General features: G+C 41.5%; 2 protein-coding genes across 5 annotated transcripts in view; both read right to left on the bottom strand.

Moving 5' to 3' along the window:
- pkp4 (plakophilin 4) overlaps positions 1–6691 on the bottom strand; it is a 39860-nt gene extending 33169 nt beyond the window's left edge. The window contains exons 1-2 of one of the 2 annotated variants that reach the window (XM_077199354.1): positions 6328–6691; positions 1033–1163 (exon numbers count right to left, since the gene is read on the bottom strand). In XM_077199354.1, coding sequence (XP_077055469.1) covers positions 1033–1158 — 126 coding nt within the window. In that variant the 5' untranslated portion in view covers positions 1159–1163; positions 6328–6691. The remainder of the gene's footprint in view (positions 1–1032; positions 1164–6327) is intronic. The other variant, XM_077199353.1, reaches the window with a different exon arrangement.
- Positions 6692–7909: 1218 nt separating this feature from the next.
- cunh7orf57 (chromosome unknown C7orf57 homolog) lies at positions 7910–20663 on the bottom strand. 3 transcript variants are annotated; one of them, XM_077199348.1, is made up of 8 exons: positions 20560–20663; positions 19982–20067; positions 19431–19607; positions 19083–19176; positions 18630–18756; positions 17732–17808; positions 17504–17607; positions 7910–8749 (listed from the first exon to the last, which is right to left on the bottom strand). In XM_077199348.1, exons 2-8 carry the CDS (start codon positions 20049–20051, stop codon positions 8697–8699), a joined length of 702 nt encoding a protein of 233 aa, XP_077055463.1. In that variant the 5' UTR covers positions 20052–20067; positions 20560–20663; the 3' UTR covers positions 7910–8696. The 3 variants fall into 3 exon arrangements, with proteins under 3 accessions (XP_077055463.1, XP_077055464.1, XP_077055465.1); XM_077199349.1 differs by having other exon boundaries at positions 19994–20067; positions 20560–20662; XM_077199350.1 differs by having other exon boundaries at positions 19994–20067; positions 20507–20571.
- Positions 20664–21259: the final 596 nt, after the last annotated feature.

Below are 21259 nucleotides of genomic sequence, written 5' to 3'. Positions count from 1 at the left end.
GAATCACATTCAATCAGAGTGCGAGCACGAGCAATAATAAGGTGTTGGCTGCAGTTCACTTAACAGCCACCGGTATCGCTAATTAACAAGGGTTTTTGAAGTCTACATATAGCCCCTTTAAATAAGAATCTTGTTCTTAAAGTCTGTTCTTAAAGTCCCCCAGTGGTGAAAATCAAGTTTTTAATGTTGTTTATATGTGTATGCTGTGTTTTTAATTTGCTTTAAGACAAACCATTAGCATTTCATTAACAGTGAACTAGCAGGGGAGTCTCGAGAGATGCCAGGTTATCCCGGTATATTTTTTTGTTGATATGAAAAATCAGGTAGATTTACCAATATATCGACGTTGTAAAGAGAGACACCATTGTGCAGCTTTTACCTCAGTAAATTTACCCTGTTAATCTCTGAGCTGCCTGGAGCGAATGGAGGCGGGGCTAATTTACATATTAATTAATTGTCGCATACTAAATGAGGCTAGGGTGTAGAGTTACATTCAAGCTATTTTAAGGCATGACTGTCATTTTGGTTATCAAAAGTAAGTTTTAAGGGATAAATGTATTGACTACAGGGGGACTTAAACCAAATTGGCTGTTAAAGCAAGTAAAATATATAATAAAAAACAATAAAATAAATTGGCAATAAAAATGAATAATAATAAAATAATAAAATATAATAAAAAGTTACTTGATTAATTAGATATTATAAGCTCTCAAATTCAGTGTAAACCTGATGTGAAGAAACAGGTAATAAGGAATTTTGTTCTTAAACAAATTTGCTGAAAATAAAATAAAATCACTCTGTGCACAGACGAAACGAGGTTATCAGCTCTAAACTTCAGTGTAGACTAGATATTTGTGTCCTCAAAGTGAGCTTTCCACACCCAAGAATTAATAATGCAAATATGACTTTTGACTAATGAGCACAATGTTTACTTAATACATCTACAATCTGCAGCCACTCATGTTTGAGCTGCTATTCAGATTACAGCTACCCTACAGCCAGACGCAAGCAGATGGAAACGGTGCGGTATACCTGCTCTTTAACAGAAGCCAGCAGGTTGGTGGTGGTGGCATCAGTCGCCATGTTGTTGTTGTTGGATCTTTCCTCACCACTCAGCACCTCCCTTTCCTCCACAGGGCTTTGCCTTGGAGTAGGCATTCCCCCTACACACATGAACACACAGACTATCAAATTAAAAGTGACAGTAAAGACATTTAGAATAAATAGCAAATAAACAGTAAATAAATCCTATTCTTTTTAACTTTCTTGTTATCAAAGAATACTGAAATGATTGAGTGTCATGATTTTTAACATTGAACTGTTACATGAACTGTTTTTAACATTAATAATAATAAGAAATGCTTCTTGAGCACCAAATCAGCATATTTGAATGATTTCTGAAGGATCATGTGACACTGAAGACTGGAGTAAATAAATGGCTGCTATTTTAAATAAATATTACAAAATAAATATTACATATAAATAAACATATATAAATTAAAGAGCATATTTGAGACAATATTTCATCAAAATGTATTAAAAATATTTCAAAACAGAAAATGTTAAAGAGTCAGTTCTTTGTGGAACCGACACTAGAACGAAGCAGACACAAATACCAAATTTTGGTTGAGTAATTGACCTAGCTGATATATAAGTGAAGGTGACTTCCTTGAAGTCAGCATAACAGTAATCATACACATTTTACTTCTTTAATGTGGCAGGACTTGATGTTATCTACTGGGAATTAATTTAATCATGAAATTCATGCTGCAAGCTGCATCCACTTTTAAGGAGGCTTTTTGACTGAGATGTAGAAGCTGAAGGTCAAGTTCATCCTCAAAAATCATCATGTACAATTTGATGAACTATTATGCAGACAAACTTTTTTCTTTGGAATAATGTGCACTGATGAATCATGCACAAGGATCAGGAACATACATAAAGCAAGCAAACAGGCCAGGGACACTTTTAATTTCATGTTTATGGTGTATAAGAAAGCTGCATGGAAATCTCTGTCCATTGCACTTTTTTTAGACTGGCAAAGAAAGCCTGGAGTTCTTGGCAGCATTACGGCAGGGCAACAAGGGATATATTCCAACGTGGGTTCCAGCATCCCAGCATGCAACAGCATGACAAGACAACCTGTTCCCTTTCCAGTACCCTCCCCCAACCAACAGCAAAAAAACATGCACTTATTTTCTTCTTCCTGGATGCCTAGAACGAACAAGAACAAGAACAAGAACAAGAACAGCCTATTTTTCAGCTTGGCCTACCTGCATTTTAATGTCAAAGCAGACCATGCAAATAACATAAAGTGATATTTTGAAGAGTGGCCTTTTGATAGGATGTTCTGGAGTACTAAGATTAGATGGAATGAGATTAGATCTAACATAAAATTAGAAGCGCCAAAACTACACATTTCAAAATTGACTAGTCGTCTCACCGGTATTAAGAGTTCACCTGAGCCCAATCATTCTCTGTGTTTATTGTGGGCGTTCTTGGGATGCATTCTTGTGTTCTTTTGAGTTTCAAAAAAAAATTCAACTTGAGACATTGTCTTGAAAACGTAATATTTGTGGAAAAGATGCACAAAGAACCGTATACGTCGCAACGCAATGTAAGGCGACAAGTGTGTGTCATTGAATCATTCACACAAGATGAGTGTATCAATGTTCTATGTTATGGGAAGAAGTAGGCGGGAACCGGCGAACGTTCAACAATTTTAATAATAAATAATTAAACAAATACAAAAACGAAAGTATAGACGGCAGTCCCTCACGGTCGACTGCCCCACACATAATAAAACAAAGCATTAAATAAAATAGTACAGGCCTGGCCTCTCTCGATCTCCAGTCGTCGCTCATCAATAATCACGGCACCGGCCTCGCGCCGTTCTCCCATGGCCCTCGTCCTGCTCGCCGCAATGAGTCATTGATGAGATTGTATTCTGTTTAATGTGTGTATATTTTGAAAGCTGCATGTTTTTCTTTAACGCTTTCCTTTTATATGCTCAACGTTTTATTGTACAGCAGTTTGGTGCAACTCTGTTGCTTTTAAATGTTTCATAGAAATAGATTTGTCTTGAATAATTTAATAAACAGATTCGATAAAAAATTAATTCGTTAAAATTAATAAATATTTGTATGTAAAAACTTGACAGTAAAAAAAAAAATGACAGTAATGTTTCCATTGTCTTCCATTGTCAAAGTTTTCCGAGGATAGCCTACAGAGGATCTCCTGGTGTGATGTTAATGGCAATAATCTAATAAAATGTACCGTAAAATACAGATCTTTGTTTCTGATATTTTTTATTTATTAAAAACTGCAAGTGAAGGACAGGTCACAATATTTGGAATTAGAAGTACGCATTTTACACAATGAGGCTACTGTCAATCTAGGTCTGTTAGTAACATTCGTTTTCCAGTTGTGATCATATTTTTCATTAGACTTAGTCCCGCTGTGGTGAAAATCAAGCTTTTAATGTTGTTTATATGTCTATGTGGTGTTTGTAATATGCTTTAAGACAAATCATGTGCACATTCATAAGTCAACACCATTATTGTGTGTTTTCTCCTTAAAAACGGCGGTGAACCAAAGACTCAAAGTCTCAAAAACGCGGTTTGAAATCTCTGGTGTTTCTGACGTCACAAAATACCTTGTAACTAGTGCTGGGCGGTTTGACCAAAAATTGATATCACATTTTTTTTCAAAATTATGCCGGTAATTAAATACACCGGTATGGCGGTTTATTCAAAATCAATATCGTGACGAAAATATAAACCGGTTTTCGGTTTGAACCGGTTTACCGCCCAGCACTACTTGTAACCAATCAAGGCAATGTGTTATTGTCAAGTCAACCAGTGGATCTTTGAGCTGGTGTGAGTGAGTGGAGGTGGGGCTAATTTGCATATTCATACAACCTCGTATACTAAATGAGGCAAGGGTGTAGAGTTACATTCAAGCTATTTTAAAGGGTAAGTAAACCCCTGGTCAGAGCCTGACTCCACCCACTGGCAATATTTGAAAAATGCTGGAAAAGTGGGCAGAGCCCAGCGGAGGGGGGCGTGCACCTGAGACGTATCTCTTTGGAACCTGCCTACGTCACCTGCAACCGCTACGTCACGAACCACCGCAAACATCCAATAGGAAAATTCAACTGCAGTAGCCACCGTTCAACCTGAAGAGGGCAGCACTCAGACGTTTTTAAACCATATATATTGAAGAATTAAAACACTTTAAACCCAAATGTCAATAAATTTACTGGAATCAATGAACAGCATTTATGAAGCTCGAGTTCAAAGATGAGTTTTAAGGAATAAAATGATTGACTACAGGGGGACTTTAACTACAAATTACAATTCCTTTTTATCAATACAGTGAGAACAAAGTTTGAACAGTAAATCCATTTATCAGCTCGGCTCAAAACACACCGCAGTGTGAGCTTAGAGCAAAATTATAGTATAACAATTTGGACCTATAAAAATTAGGTTGTTACAATTTTTATAGATGCTACTGTTTTTGTTAATGAACATAAATTTACATCTGCGTCCCAACTCAAGCTACTGCCAAATGTGCATTTCTAAAGAGACAAAACATATAATATTAATTTGTGAATTAATACCGGATGACAAGTGTTTCTCATGTTTTGATGATAAAACCACAACTAACTGTTTGGTTTCTACAACTTTCACTCAGGGGCAAAAATCTGTCTTTAAACTTTGAATAGAAATAAAGATTTGAACCCTAAAGAACCCTTAACCCTTTTAAGTCATCTGGAAGGTTGTGGAGGCCCCTGCTTGAGGACCATTGGTTGGTACGTAGAGTGATGTCATTGCACAATGATGTAAAAGAATCATGGAAGTGTTCTTTTTTAACTGATTCGCTGAAATGAACCGTCAGGAGGAGAACCGGTTCACGGAATTGAATCGGTCTTGCCATCACTAATGTGCAAAACAGACACATACATACATAATCCAATCATTTAAAGCTGATAAACGTCATAAATGGCAGTAGCCCACTGTGCTGGCATTTACAAAAATAAAATCCAAAATCCACTTTAGAAGTCCTTAAAATCCCCACCCACCTCCACACTGGATTTACCAAGATGCTGTCAGTCAAAGCACAGGGTTTATATACAGAGGAGAAGGGAGGAGAGGAAACAAGCAAACCATCCTATTAGCCGCAATGACCAAGAAACAGTAATAAACTGTTACTTATAGGAATCATCTGACATTGTGTAGTTACCACTACCACCAGAGAGGTCATTCCATCACTTCTAATGAATAGCAAAGCTCGGCCTTGGCCATTATAAATGCACATACACACACACAAGTCCCTGGGATGCTTCTTCAGACCACATAACATGCCGATGCAGTGTAAAGACATGCAGCTCAGTCTCTGAGGAACCACGTCTTACTGCATCATGTTGAATTGTCCCTGCAGTCTTTACATACTGTAATTGTGAACTGCTCAAAGCAAATCACCGCACAGCAGCAATTACATGATGGTGCACAGCAGCAAGCCTGCATTCAATCTAAACTCTGGTCAATATGATGAGGCAGCTGAAACTGCATCCATTCAACACTGTCATTACAGTCCAAACAGCCACAGAATTATTCTGGATTCTGTCGAGCTCCAATTATTAGGGCAGGAGTTGAGAGCAAGGACAGAAGGGGATGCTCAATTATGGATAAACAAAAGTGCCTAAAAGGTGGTCCAGCTTCAGTCCCAGTGACAGCATCTACCAGTCATAATGGAGACCAGCCTACCTCACAGTGAAGGCTGTGGGATACTGGGCTGTAGGGTGCCATAACACATGTCATCAAGGATTATAATTAATGCAACTAACTAATGCAATATGGCATATGCATTGCCCAGGTTAATTAGGTGATGAACATGTGGACTGAATGCGCCATGCAGGGTCAGAAGATGGGCCAGATATGATGATGGGAGATGTAGGTATCTCGATTAGAGCTGGACGCGACACTACACCTGATCAAGTTATTCAGCTTTATGCATTGAACAAGGCCATCAGTCCATTTATGTAAGCATAAGTATAGTACAAATACATATTTTCTGCACAGTTGACGTTAATCACTGCAATGAAGAAAGACAGATGGAATGAGCTTTAAAGCAGGCATCGACAGAAAAGAGAACAGTTTCTCGGCTTGTGCACTATCCACAGCGTCTATTACAGCTCAGTTTTGAATTTGACTGAATGAGAGATTCACGAGATATAGCGATAAAGCAGCGATGAATTCCCGCCGCCAGCGCGCGCCAGATGTTAGCAACGCTCCATTGGAGCTGCGCGAAATCGCCAGTACTTACCACAAAACCGCCGAAATGCAAATTATTCGTGGACACCGATAAATCCATTTGTAAAAGAATCATAGGATGACATTCTTTTCAAAGGTGTTTTCACGCGATAGATGAACGGGCGGCTCCGGCTGGGTCTCGCCGCTCGCGCACTGGGCAAGAGGGTCAGAGCGCGTGACGTAGACGCTCCACATAGAGAGATGCTGTTTCAGGGCATTTGAATGTGTTGCCATGTAGTCGAACAGGAGTTGATAAAAAAAAATGGAGTTCCCATCGAAGTAAACTGAAAAATACGGTTACCTAGCGAAAACAACAATGCTTAAACGGTCACATGAGTGACCATCTGCTCGTGGTGCGCATTAACGCCCACAAATTCGTTACTTTGAATAGCTTTGATATATTTATTTAGTCTTCTGTTGGTCGGATTTCAAAAGTATTCGGGTTAAACAAAGTCCACATAACTTTGGCGAAAACTAGCCAGTGCATCATAAATATTTTGTAGGATGATAAAAAAAAATCGTTTTTCTAAAGGCTCTCTCAAAATGAGCATTAGGCAACATTGCCATCGTGTGGATAAAAGGGCATCTCCCATTGGCAGTGATCTAACTGCTTCTGTCAGATGATAACATGTTCACGATCAAATTGTATTATATAAAAAGTTATCTGTAAATAATTAAGAAAACATATGTTTCGCAATTCGTTTTATTATAATTAACATAAATTGCAACTGAAAAAAAATAAAAAATAAAATAAATTCCCACACATTACATAATAACAGAGTAAGCAAAATACCCTTCCGCCAGATGGAGTACCAACGCCTTTTTGAGCTCAGTTCAGCTCACCCTCTGCTTTACCCATCAAGGTTTTGGACCTTGGCTCATCTTTTAGCCTCCTATCATGTTCTGACAACCAGTCACAGTCTTGGACCTGTTAGAAGCCGGCCAATGTTCAACAATTAGGGCTGTTAAACTAACCTGAAGCCTTTACTGTAACGTTCCTGTTACTGTAACTCCTGCTTGTTTTCATTTTGAAAATTAAACATCTTGAAGTCAGAAACTCCTGTTTCTTGAGCATGTACTAATCAGCATATTAGAATGATTTCTGTGACACTGAAAACTGTAAAAATGGCTGCTAAAAAATCAGCTTAGCCATCACAGGAAATCTTAAAATATATTAAAATAGAAATGTTATTTTAAATTGTATTAATATTTCACATTACTGTTTTTATTGCATTTTTAATCAATTACATGCAGTCTTGAGTGGGCATAATACTTCTCAAAACATAAAAAAAAAATACCAAGTTTTGAACATTAATGCACGTGTTTGTTATTAGTTGTTAATATACACAAATTAATATACTAAATTATTCGTGTATGTCAAATTATATTAAATAGAAATTATATTATTAATGTTGTTTTTACCAATTTAATTCTCTTTTTAGTTTTAGCATTAAAATGTTTTCCTCTATGGAACATTTTTTACACATAAATATCGGGAATGTATAAACTGTGGAAACAAATAAAAACTTATAAGGATAACTGTGCATTCATCCTGTGAGGCTGACCTATGAAACAATGACCACAAACAGCAAGCATTTCGTGCACATGCAATTTTATTTAGTTATCATTTATAGGCATGAACTGACAGCAAGTGTAAACATAACTTATACAGCATTTAACATCAAAACAACTGAATCTGAGATTATTTACCATCACATTAATACTAATAACAGACATTCACAAATCACGAACTCCCTAAACCCCCTTCCAGTTCTCAAAGGGCATCTCCTTACTTTATGTAATAATTCATGGTAAGATAGCCTTCTTGTGTGCTCATCATGTACTCAATCAGTTAACTATTAGACCATAAGGATATTCAAAACTGTTCAAACCAGAGATTTGCTGAAGTGAGTAATAATGTATGTTTGCAGCTTATGCATTTTGTCATATTCATTGACAATTTGAGGTGAGAAAGAGCTGTTTAATGTGGCATAAGTACATCTTATCGGTTTAAATGTGTGTGTTATCTTCAGTGTTCTTAAGGTTTTGGCACATTATTGCGCCATGACATGAGCATTAATGTATAAGTGAAAAATGAATATGAAAATCAGCTCTACCTTGGCATCAATGCTCAATGCATCTAAGATCTATTTTGTAGTGCACATAACCTGTAGTTTTCATTTAGGGACTTCACAAATATTCCTTCCTTCTAGGGTTAGTTACAGATCACAAGCACCATAGATATGTGAGCCTGACACAAACTAGTCAAAGAAGAAAAATAGTGTTTTTGCTTTAAGCAGATAGCGGGTGTTTGATGCAAAGGAGCTATTGGATACAAGAGAACAACAATTCTTGAAGAAGGGTTTTGGGGGGCATCGTCTTTTATTCCAATTCATCCTCTGGTGCAATGGTGCTTGTCTGCTCAAAGGTAATGCCTAAAATATAAAATGTACACAAATTAATTTTTCAATTACATACATAATGTGACATGCATTAAAGGTGCAGTAAGCGATTTTTGAGAAATGCTGTCGAAAATTTAAATCAACACCCAAACAACCAATTTTGTGAATATTTTCTTTGTGTGTGCTGAAAAATATATGTATATATTGTGTTTGTACATAGTGGATCAGACCAATCAGGCCACGTACCACAACACTCTTTCAGCCAATCAGCAGTAGGGGGCTCATGATGGGGGAGGAGAGAGAGTGAGAAAGAGGGACATTTGTAGAAAGATGAGATGGAGGAAAAGGTCAGAGGAATATAACTGGAAGAAGGGTTACAATCAGGAAAGAGCAAGGACCCGCGTTAATATTGGAAAAGCTTTCCAGTGCTGGAGTAGTCTTGCGTACCCAGACCTTAAGACTGACGGCAGAAGGTCTTGACTCCATCACAACATTCATTGGCTAAGGACCGCCCAAAAGGATCGTCTGATTAACCGACATGTAAAGCAACCAATTAGTTTGTTTTGTCCCGTGTCATGTTTAGGGGCGTTAAAATGTAAAGTTGATGTAGCTATGATAAAAGACCGGTGTGCATCTAATATTAGGGGGCTGACAGTAGTTGCACTCCGTTCAAGCCTGCACCACCAATCAGGGACGTCGTTAGGCCTATTTTAGGGGGGCTGAAGCTACCCCAAAATGTTCCTAAGCCCCCCTAAATGATAATAAGAACAACATTAAGTCTCCAGGAGTCTTCGCATATTGATGGCGGCTCCCTGATGTACGCAAATTAGTTCAAATCCCCCGAAATCTAGAGCTCGCGAGCTCCAAACCGCGTAGCGCGCGCACTACAGAGAGAGAGCGAGAGTCCTTGCGTGTGTGCGCGAATGTGCGCGCGTGTGCCTCACAAAGCGCATTTTTTTTTATGAGTATGCACATTTTGTGTTTCTGTTTACATTTCTTTTATAACTTGAATGTATAGGAAGAAAGAAATATACTTTCTATTCCAGTTACATGCACTTTAGAGGTGTTAATAAAGTACCTGTTTGTTACAGTTGTGGTTCTCTTACGAGAGCTTCTCTCGTATTGCGTAAGTTTAGCTTACGCTACGGGAAAGATTCATCTTCTCGAGATATTGAAGCCAAAAAATTATCCTTAATTTTGTATTCATTATCAATGCAGTGCAGCAGCTAGCAGACCTAGAGCAGGCCATCTCGCGTGCTCATTGGCTGCCCTGTGGGCAACTGCTGCAGCCTACCAGTGAGCCCGGCGTAACGCCACGCCCAATGAAGGGCGCCCGCGCCTTCATAGCGTCACAGCCCGCCATAATGGGCGTGGCTTAGCGTATAAAAGTAGGGGCTGTAGGCTGACTTTCCTGGTTTTTCGTCTCTTCAGCGAGCTCTTCGCATCGCTGGATCTGAGAGAAGCCACCGCCGCCGTCGAACAAGCGAAACAGCCAGCTTAGGACAGCGCTGAGGAAGCCGGCCGTCTTCGCCACCTTCAGCCATCCGTGTGAGCTACGCTATCCGGCGACATATCCTTTTATCTCTGTATTCTGTGTTCTACACTTCCTAAAAGAGCAGCGAGACATCTTTTTCAAGATGTCTCGCACTTCATATGGCTCGTGCAGAGCCGCTCAGTGTTGGAGACCGCCAATCTGCGCTCTCTGCCTGGGCCAGGAAGCTTTTCCGCCCGGAGCGCTGCTCGCGCGTCAAAAAGTGAAAAAAAGAATGTTCCCCATCCCTTATGACTGGGACATCTCGTATAAATCAGCCAGTTTCGGCTTTCAGCGAGCAGCCATTGCCCAGAACCGAGAGCACGCGCGCCGCGCTTTCGGCTCCGGTTCAGTTACACAAGGCCGCAAATAGTGGTGATCTGAACCCGGAGGCCATTCGCCCCCTAGCGGCTCACATATCTGCGTGGGAAACTATCCCAGGGATTTCAGAATGGGTGCTGAGCACAATAAAGCAGGGCTATACACTTCAATTAATTCGCCGTCCCCCGCGCTTTCAAGCCCGGACCGTGACGATAGTGAATGCGGAAGTACCACAACTACTTCACGCAGAAATAGCAAAGCTGCTGTGCAAAGGGGCTATAGAAAAGGTACCGCCTTCTCTGAGCGAGTCAGGTTTTTACAGCCGATATTTTCTCGTACCCAAGAAGCACGGAGCCTTCAGACCAATCCTAGATCTGAGACATTTGAACAAAGTGCTTGCGAAAAGACCATTCAAAATGCTTACGACCAGGAAAATCCTCGTGCACGTTCGCCCGAGGGACTGGTTTATTTCTCTAGATCTGAAGGATGCCTATCTCAGATTCAGATAATACCCCGTCACAGGCAATTTTTGAGATTCGCCTTCAACGGTCAGGTATATCAATACACCGTCCTGCCGTTCAGCCTGTCCCTAGCACCCCGTACATTTATGAAGTACATGGACGCGGCGCTTGCCCCCCTGAGAAGTCAGGGGCTGCGAATAATGAACTATCTGGACGATTGGCTGATATTGGCACAGTCAGAGACCGAACTGCTATCTCACAGAACAGTGCTTCTCAGTCACTTGGAAAGCTTGGGTCTCACGGTCAACTGGACCAAGAGCTCATTACTGCCCAGCCAGTCAATTTCCTTTTTAGGAATAGAACTGGACTCGGTGACCATGACGGCTCGTTTATCGACACAGCGCGCGCACCGTGTTCGCCACCTAGCCGCATCTTTCCAGAAGGGCAGCTTTCTCCCTTTGAAAACATTTCAAAGGATGTTGGGCTGTATGGCATCAGCTGCAGCTGTGCTTCAGCTGGGCCTACTGCGCATGCGCCTGCTCCAACGCTGGTTGAATGCTAGTGCGTCCCGCCGAGCCTGGGTTTCTGGCGGCCAGAAAATCAGAGTGACTCAGGCCTGCATAGCGGCTCTGCAGCCCTGGTTAGTAGCCGACTGGTACCAGCAGGGAGTGATGATGGGAACCATCTCTTATCGGAAAGTCATTCGACAGACGCGTCCAACTCGGGTTGGGGCGCGCTGTTCGAGGGCAGACCGGTCTTCGGCCAGTGGTCAGACCAAGAGGAGTGTGATTTCACATAAACTGTCTGGAAATGATAGCGCTGAAGCGCTTCCTCCCGTTCATACAGGACCAACATGTTCTTGTCCGCTCGGATAACATGTCTGTGGTATCCTATGTAAACCGTTAGGGCGGTGTCAGATCCAGAAATCTCTGCAATCTGACGGAACGCCTCCTTATTTGGTCTCAGATGCACCTGCGTTCACTGAGGGCGGCGCATGTGCCTGGCCATTTGAACGACGGCCCAGACAAACTGTCCAGGGACAATGTTCCCCCAAACGGTCCAGAAGCTGTGGCGCCTATTCGGAAGTCGACCTATTTGCGTCAAAAGACAACACTCAATGCCCGACGTTCTTCACGAAGGACGAGGACGCGCTAGCCCAGGTTTGGCCCAGCCTCCCGCTTTATGCTTTCCCTCCGGTCTCTCTGTTACCACAGGTGATCAAGAGAATCAGGGAAACGCGCCACTCGGTGCTCCTCATAGCCCCGCGTTGTGAGAACCAGATTTGGTTCCCGCAACCAGCACGGCTGTCACTTACAGCTCCGTGGCCGATTCCGGTGAGGGCAGATCTCCTCTCTCAGGCTCACGGCGCGATCTGGCATCCCCATCCAGAGCGCTGGTCTCTGCACGCATGGTTGATCAACGGGTACTCGTTGCCCTGCCAGAAGGAGTGATGAACATGATCATGCAGCCTAGAGCTTCTTCCACGAGAAGGCTCTACGCGTCTAAATGGTCGGTGTTCTCCGGATGGTGCACCGACAGAGGTCTGGACCCACGGACATGCGGGGTGGCGCATCTGCTCACCCTCCTACAAGAGCTGTTGGATAAGGGGAGGTCCCCATCCACGCTCAAAGTATACGTGGCGGCCGTGGCAGCTTTCGCAGAATCGACGCACGGCCAGTCACTGGGAAGACATGAGTTGGTCTTCTGCTTCCTTAGGAGCTAGAAGGATGAACCCGCCGCGCCCCCCGTCGGTTCCTATGTGGGATCTTTCTTTGGTCCTCAAGGCCCTGAAAGCCTTTCCATTTGAACCACTAGACTCCGTGGGGTTGAAATATCTATCACTGGAAACCGTCTTTCTGACTGCACTGTCGTCAGTAAAACGTGTGGGGGACCTGCATGCGCTGTCTGCCAGCGCGTCGTGTCTTGAGTTCGGGCCGAATGACTCTAAAGTCATCCTCAGACCTAGACATGGCTATGTTCCTAAAGTGAAGGGCACTCCATTCAGAGCGCAAGTTATTTCGCTGTCAGCTCTGCCAGCATCTGACAGCGAAAGTGAGGTGAATCTCCTCTGCCCTGTCAGGGCGCTGAGATTTTACATTACGCGCTCCGCCTCCATCAGGCGTTCAGAACAGCTTTTTGTTTCGTTTGGTGGGCGCACCAAGGGTCTCAACAGAGCCTGTCCAGATCGATAGTGGACGCTATAGCAGCTGCTTACGCGTCAAAAGGTCTGCAATGCCCTCTGGGCATCAGGGCTCATTCCACGAGAGGCGTGGCCTCGTCGTGGGCGTGGTCCAGTGGAATTTCTATCCATGACATATGTGTAGCGGCGGGCTGGAGCTCTCCGTCTACCTTTGTCAGGTTTTATAACCTAGAAGTTCCTGCCTTGCAGGCTAATCTTTTGTCAGTTTGAAGGAGAGGTGTATTCTGCCCAGATCTTCCTGCTCAGATCACTCTCACGTGACTCAGCTCTCCTGGTTGAGCTGCACTAGTAGGGTATGTGCCATGTGCCTATACAGACCGGCGCGCTGCTCTGTATTCCCTATGTGTGCTTATCTACAAGTGATGGCCCGCGTGGCTGGCTACCTTATTTTTTCCACTTATGGGGTTCCCCTGAAAGTTCGGGGTCTCATTGTGGATCCTTGGCGCGCACGGCGATGACAAAGTGTTCCCGCAGCGTAAGCTAAACTTACGCAATACGAGAGAACCTCTCGTAAGAGAACGATACTCGGTTACTAACGTAACCTCGGTTCTCTCTAGAGAGGGAACGAGTATTGCGTAACCGGCCGTGCTCGCGCCACGAGCGACTTCGCTTCAGTCGACGAAAAACCAGGGAAGTCAGCCTACAGCCCCTACTTTTATACGCTAAGCCACGCCCATTATGGCGGGCTGTGACGCTATGAAGGCGCGGGCGCCCTTCATTGGGCGTGACGTCACGCCGGGCTCACTTGTAGGCTGCAGCAGTTGCCCGCAGGGCAGCCAATGAGCACGCGAGATGGCCTGCTCTAGGTCTGCTAGCTGCTGCACTGCGTTGACAATGAATACAAAATTAAGGATAATTTTTTTGGCTTCAATATCTCGAGAAGATGAATCTTTCCCGTAGCGTAAGCTAAACTTACGCAATACTCGTTCCCTCTCTAGAGAGAACCGAGATTACGTTAGTAACCGAGTATCGTTTGTATTCAACACATGTACAATATTGTGCAGTTTGTTCTGCTAAATAAACCATGACAGGAAACAAGCTGGGGACAATTTGTTCTTAAACATTGGTAATACTGCACACATTATTTAAAAATATACTCAGGTACTATAATTACTTTTGTATTTACTTATTATTGAATCGATATCGAAGCTAATAAATCAATATCGAAGCTAATAAATCAATATCGAATCGAAATCGAATCGAAGCCTCAAGAATCGAAATCGAATCGAATTGTGAAATTCCTAAAAATACCCAGCCCTATCTAATATATCATTCATTCAGGAATGTTGTACAAGTTTACTGAAAAAATGGCACCGTAAACTTCACATACTTTTGAAAATCCAGCGTTTAGTTGATCCTGATAAGTGTTCATTGTCGCAGTTTCACAAGCCGTGTTTCCATTATCCTTCAAACTGCGCAAATTGAAATTGCGAATTAAAAAAATGCCCACTGGAAACACTTCAATTTAGCAAAAAGTCGCAAAGATCGCAAACTAATTTTTACGCTCGCATTAGGTGGTTTTTCAGCCAATTCAAAAAAGGAATATTTTGCAAAACTGCAATGGAAGCACTTCGCATTCGCATTCAAAGGTCACCTGGCGTACGTAATAGTCGACTATTCCTTTAAAGAAGGCACGGTATGTTTGGACAGAAGATGAGAGAGTTATTTATTAAACTCATAAAAGACAAAAGTATCACAGGAATACTGGATTATAAACAATAAAGTGATGCCACAATTTATCAAGACCTCGAAGCAGATAGGAGGGAGAAACACCTCATATGTGCCACTTTTCTTTGCCTTTTCTTTGGATAACACTCCTACGTCTCCTTCGATTAAAATAATGGCTAGTGCGGTGGCTAGGATATACATAAACCTACCAACATCCATTGCCATGATTTTTTAAATGACTGATCGTGAGATTTAAAAAAAAATACGTTTTAGTCGCATTATATCGGTTAATGGAAGCACCGTCATTTTGCAATAGCCTTTTTATCGACATTTAGAAAACATCGCAAAAGTTTTGCGCAAATCTGTAATGGAAACGCGTCTACAGGCTTACTTCTTACATGAAGGAGTTTGGCCAAAGCACAAAAAAGTGTAATGCCTGCTAACGCTGCGCATGCAGGAAAGGAGACAAAAGGCTGTTTATTTATTTTTTTAAATGGAAGTCAATTCGTTTTGGATTGATCTATTTTTTGAGTTTACACCGGAAAAAACTGCTATTTTATTAGAGAAGTCACAGAAAATTGCGAAACCGGTATAATTCCGTTTATTGCACATTCATTTGGCGTCCCGACGGTTTTGTTTTCACGCAGATCGTTAAAGATCGCACACACACACACCTCCCAGAAATCTTGTAGAATTCCACCAACCAGATGTCAACTTCGAAACTCAAAGTTTTTCCCATTTTGTGGGCCTTAAGCAATCAGACGTTCAGACAACGGTCAGTGGGCGTCTGAGGCTAAGACTAGCGCTGGAGAGACGTTAGAGAGTAGGAAGGCCTGAAAACGTCTCTGGATTCTGTTGTTACCTCATTTCCCTGAAAGATGGGAAAGAAACATTGCTTAGCAAAGCTATGCTGTGGAAACCCTTCCCCTTCATAGAAATCCTGAAACCTTATAGGATAACGCCAGTGAATTAACTGGCCAATTGTCGCGACTATCCAAACACTGACGAGCCTTTGGGTAGTATAAAATGCAGTGGGGCGACAATGAAGTCAGAATCAAAGACTGATGGCTTGCACGACTGGTTGAGCGGTGAGCATGGCGGCTTACGCAAGGTCTCGTTCCCGTCTCTCAGGGAACCGAGGTTACAACAGTAATAGGATACGTTCCCTTTCAAGAGCGGTCACTTTGACATGGCGAAGCCCAGCTACGCTGTGGGAACAGTGTTCAATCCTGCCGTTAGAGCAGTCGAAGAACAGCCTGAAGAAACATGGTTAAGTTTACACCAATCACAGAGTACAACAGCATATAGCCAAACCAATGGTGACGGTGCTAGGAGTGCTCACAGCTGTTAGGTGGAGCTAAGCCAATGAAATGACAGCTCAGGGACTACCAATTTGCATACCAGATAAATAGTGAACAGGCTGCACTGAATACAGGGCAGACACAACAACGAGCACATATAAGTATGCACATAGACATGCACGTCAACAGCTAAAGCGGTAACAGACTGTGCCCAGAAGCCGTTATTTACCAATAACCCTGAAATAAGTGAGGTTATTCACTCTCCGAAAGCACTTGAGATGCCAAAGACAGCACGTCCAACTTATAAAACCTGGCGAAAGTGTTTTGTGAAGACCGACCAGCAGCAAAGCATAAATCCCAGATAGACATACCTCTAGACCAGGCCCAGGAAGAGGCGATAACCCTCGTCAAGTGGGCCCTGAGTGGGCATTCCTGTCCCTGGTTCTCATAAGCCAAAGCGGTAGCATCCACTGTCCAGCGAAAAAGCCTCTGCTTAGAGACTGCCCGTTCCTTAGCAGTCACCGTAGCATATAAAGAGCTGGTCCGACTGTCGAAAGCAGCCAAGCAGTCTAAATAACTCTGCAAAGCCCTGACAGGGCAAACAGCACTCTGACCATCAGAGTCATGCAAGGTTGATGACTTGGAAGACAAAGCGGGTAGAGAAAGGACCTGCGCCTTGAAGGGAGTAGAAAGAGATTTAGGCACGAAGCCCGGACTTGGTCGGAGAGTGACACTACAGTTACCGGGTCAAAAAACGAATACAATCGGCGTTCACCGAGAGCCTGCAAATCTTCAATGCACTTAGCCGAAGCAAGGGCAAGAAGCAAAGTAGTTTTGAGAGAGAGCCCCCTAAGAGCAAAAGAATCCAAGGGCTCGAACGGGGTAGAGAGAGAGCCTTCAGAACCAGCGCTAGGTCCTGGGCAAAGAGGGGTGCCAATGTGGAGCGGGAACTCGGGGCTACGTGGTCGGGGAAACGTGACTTTTGGTCATGGTTTTGCGATTTCACAAAACCATGATTTGCAGCTGCTGTTGTTGAATCACAACACAATTGTTGCCTGTGTTACATAGCATGTTTGTTAATATGAGGTGGAGCAATGAAGGGAGGGGTGTGTTTCTTTTGGGTAGGGGAGTGTTTGTTTGGGTATTGATTTAAAATATCAACAGTGTTTGTCAGAAACTCCTTACTGCACCTTTAAGCATGTCATACCAAGCAGCACTGCAGCTGCCTACTACTGTAAATGTGGTTAACACAATGCAAAACTCAAACTACTCATGATATGATAATAAAAAAACAGGAAGACTTACTTGAAGCATCATCATCATTGGGAGATTTATCCTCATCCTGGGCATAACCAAAGCTTAAAAGTTTGGACATGCTGACTGGAGCTGTTTTCTTCTTATCATGGGAACTGCAGTGTAAAAACAATTATCAAATACTAATATAGACAGAAAACATTTAATTTTTTATATGTTTTATATGAGTTTATATTTATTAATGGAAAATAATGTTGTTGTTTTGTTTGAGACACTTACGTCTTTTTGAACTTGTTGGCCTCGTCAATATCTTGTAGGGAGAGTTTCTGCATCTCCGATGTAGCATTGTTGACATTCTGTGTGAGGACATTAGATTTTTTATATTAATTCACAATTTTAATATAATGATATAAAACACTGCCGATTAAAATCATAACAAGTGATTAATTCACAATGAATAATTCCATCCAGCAATAAAAAAGGAAACTCACAGATACAGAACATCATTAATAAAAAGAAAGAAGCATGAAGGAAGAATAATAAATGAATAATAATGCAATAAGATGATTCAGTTTCCTGTGTATATGATGAACATGATAAGGCATGCAATGAGAACCGCATATCTAATGTTACAGGGTACAGAGCCATTTCAACAGTCATTTGAGTCAGCATTCTGAAAGAACCAGTTCTGTATAGTTAAATATGTCAAACTGGTTTTTGCCATGGAAAGTCTTTTTGTTTAGTAACCTTAATCCTTTAAACTATTTGCTTTTATAGTAGGCAACTGTAACGAAAAGCAAATTATTTTAAATAATGATTCTCAAATATTTACAGTATTTAGTGTTCCCAACTGAGTAGCCACATAGCATGCAATTTTATCAAATTGTATGTATAAAAATTCACCATGAAAACACAAAAGGTTATTTGCAAAACTCCTGTTTTCCTGTGAGAGAAAATGGTCTGTGCATTTGTCAACCAGTCAAGAAAGTAAAAAGCAGAATCACAACAAAGGAAAACAAAAATGATTGGACCCCAGTTTTTGCAGAAACTTATTTTGCTTGGCAAAAAAGAAAAGAAAAAGATGGCAATTGAAAGATTGTTTATAATATGGCGGCTGAAGGAAGAATGGAAGGTTCAGATACACGATGGTTTTAACGGTCTGTGCTAATCCATTCACCTTGTCATTACCAGAATCCCTGTCCCAGGCTGAACAGTTATCAGTTCCAAATGGGGGCTCCAGTTGCTGTAAGGCCCCTTTAGACTCACTCTTGCTGATTCCGTCAGGGGTAGTTGCATTACTTCCGCTGCAAGCATAAGATCAAAAGATTGAACCCCAATTTATACCACCATGGATTGGATGGATTGGGGTTTACCCTTTTTTGTCTCTACAAACCCCTGTATTTCTTCTGAGAGAAGTCCTCCATGTCACCCTATTAATACGGACCAGAATATTCTTGAATTGCTTGAACATGCCATGCCTTAAATACCAGAACTAACTGACACATGCATAGCTTCTTTTATCCAGGCGAATGAGTTGTAATAAATTGAGATAGTCTCTTATAATCTTGGATCATTCGTTGAACCAAAATTATGTACAAAACAGGACCTTATTGGGCTGACAAATTCTCACCTCTCTTGATCATCGGGTGAGCCAGAGAACCAATTAGAGGGTTTGTAGGTACTGTTAGGTTTTGATTCCACAGGATCATCGTGCCTCAGCAAACCTAAAGGAGAATTGAAAGATTAACAGTGCCATAATTATAGACATCTTTCAAAGTCAATCAAATCAACTTGTAACATACTGCTTCGTATGTTTCAGTCAAATTTGTCACTGTTCATTTTTGTAAAAGCAGTAGTCGGTCTGTACATGAATACTACACTTTGTTCCTATAGGACGCTATTCTGAACGTGTAGTGAATCACAGCAAAGTTAATGACAAATATAAAAATAAAATTCTATACAGGTGAGACACATTTACCCTTCTGTCCTCCTTGTTTTGCAAGTTTAACATAATCCGAGTCAGAGGCCTGAATTCCTACACGTCGTCCTTTAGTTTTTTCCTCAGGAGTGACGTCGGCAGTCTGAGACAAACCTGGAATCTGTGAAGAAGGTCCAGAAGCTCCATTTGAAGCTTCATGTTGAGTTGATCTAACACCTACAATGAAATTATAATATTTGCACAATTATTCAAGTGGTACTCGTTGCAGAGCCAAATGATATGCGGCTCCAGCTCTCTGGACGTCATGGGTTGATTTTTACTTAGTCTAGCTCCATCTATGTGGATCTAATGGCTGGACTTATAGTTATGGGTAAGGTTAGGGTGTGGTTGGACCTTCCAGCACCATCCATTTTACGCCAAAATTACGTCCAGAGAGGGGGAGCTCCACCCATGGCTCTGCAGTGAGCAGCCTGTACAATTATTTGTCTCAATCTTATACAATATTTATTCATATTATGTGACAGTAATGTAAGAGTACAGTGGTCTGTAAAAAAAATAAAAAAATAATAACGGTATAATTTGTTGCTCACAAGGGCCATTACCCGGTTTTGTCCGGCGATAGTTGGGCTCGGCATCCATGTCTGGTGTCTTGGTGGTCATTGATGGTTAGATAGCACTGCAATTGCAGAAAGAGTCAATTAAGTGCTTAACATTGATTCTAAATAGAAGGTTCTCATTTAATGCGTTTTTAAATCATCAATTAAACCGCGAAATACTGTCAGAGTCATTACGACACATTGAGCGCAGACCATTGCTCCGTTGTGTAGACAGCCGCATATCGGCAGCAATCTAACTTACCAAAGCGAATAAACGCGGCTACTACTGATTACGTTTTTAAACACTGTGGTTATTTTAGCTAGTTCTCTTAGGATTATTCTTGTTAATTAGTTAGCTCGCAAGTCAACCTGGTCGCCTAGTAACAAAAGCAGCATCAGGACCACCATAAGCATCATCTATACAAGACATATCAATTATCTGCGCAGATTTTAAAAACAGAAATTACAGACACCAAGGATAAAAACTAAATGTAGAGTAATATTTAAATATTAAATTACATCGTTATTATTTAGCTGAGGCTACTAAAAGGACATGGAAAGACAAAGCTTACGTCGTGTTAACTAGCAGCAGCACGCAGAAGGGGGGACGCCTAGATTTCTCTTCTTCATATGACTGAACTGCGCTCTGAACCGGGACTGAGGCGCCTCTCCTGCCACCTACTGGATGGGAAATAATCTTCAAGGGAAACCATGATAAAAACACGACATCACATGTAATATTATTGAGAGGTAGAGATTTGGCTGATATAATGAGTTTTTTCATAAACTTTATTATTTAAAAAAAAACTAATTTGTTTGTTTGATTGTTTGTTGACGGCAATTTAAAACCATGGTCATTACTTAATAAATTAAGCCGCATTTAGTTATATTAAGTTATTTATTTGACAATTGTAATCTGTTGTTCATGTTTATTAACTCTCTGTTTCTGTTTTAATGTATGGAAGACATTATCTGTCAATTTTAAATATTTTATTTAAATAATAAGTGTACGCAAAACGTGCCAAAATTGAAAAATAAATTAAATTGTTTAGTTTTCAGTTTCAGATTTATCATTTGGTTAATGGATTTAAAAATTGACCTTGTTAATGCAGCTGTTTAGTTTGTTTTAAACAAGTTGCAAAGGTGATTTTAAACATGATTCTCCATAATTGTGCGCTGACAAACTTACAGTAAATTCAAAAGTTTGTAGTGAAGCCCCGGCCGGGGACTTTACAGTTGTCACGTGACATCCGTTCAGGGGCGCGTGTAAAA

The sequence above is a fragment of the Siphateles boraxobius genome, unplaced genomic scaffold (assembly GCF_051911475.1).
Source record: "Siphateles boraxobius isolate OS27281-9 unplaced genomic scaffold, OSU_SipBor_1 41, whole genome shotgun sequence".
NCBI lineage: Eukaryota > Metazoa > Chordata > Actinopteri > Cypriniformes > Leuciscidae > Siphateles > Siphateles boraxobius.
Note: the sequence above shows the minus strand (reverse complement) of the source record. Positions and strands in the feature narration are given on the sequence as shown.

Bases quoted from the DNA above. Each gene is read 5' to 3' on its own strand.
- cunh7orf57 (XM_077199348.1), bottom strand. From the start codon at position 20,051: ATGACCACCAAGACACCAGACATGGATGCCGAGCCCAACTATCGCCGG. The intron at 17,809-18,629 runs GTGAATGGATTA...GTCCTCACACAG, and splicing joins GGGATTCTGGTAATGACAAG to AATGTCAACAATGCTACATC. The intron at 17,608-17,731 runs GTAAGTGTCTCA...TTTACACTGCAG, and splicing joins GCCAACAAGTTCAAAAAGAC to TTCCCATGATAAGAAGAAAA.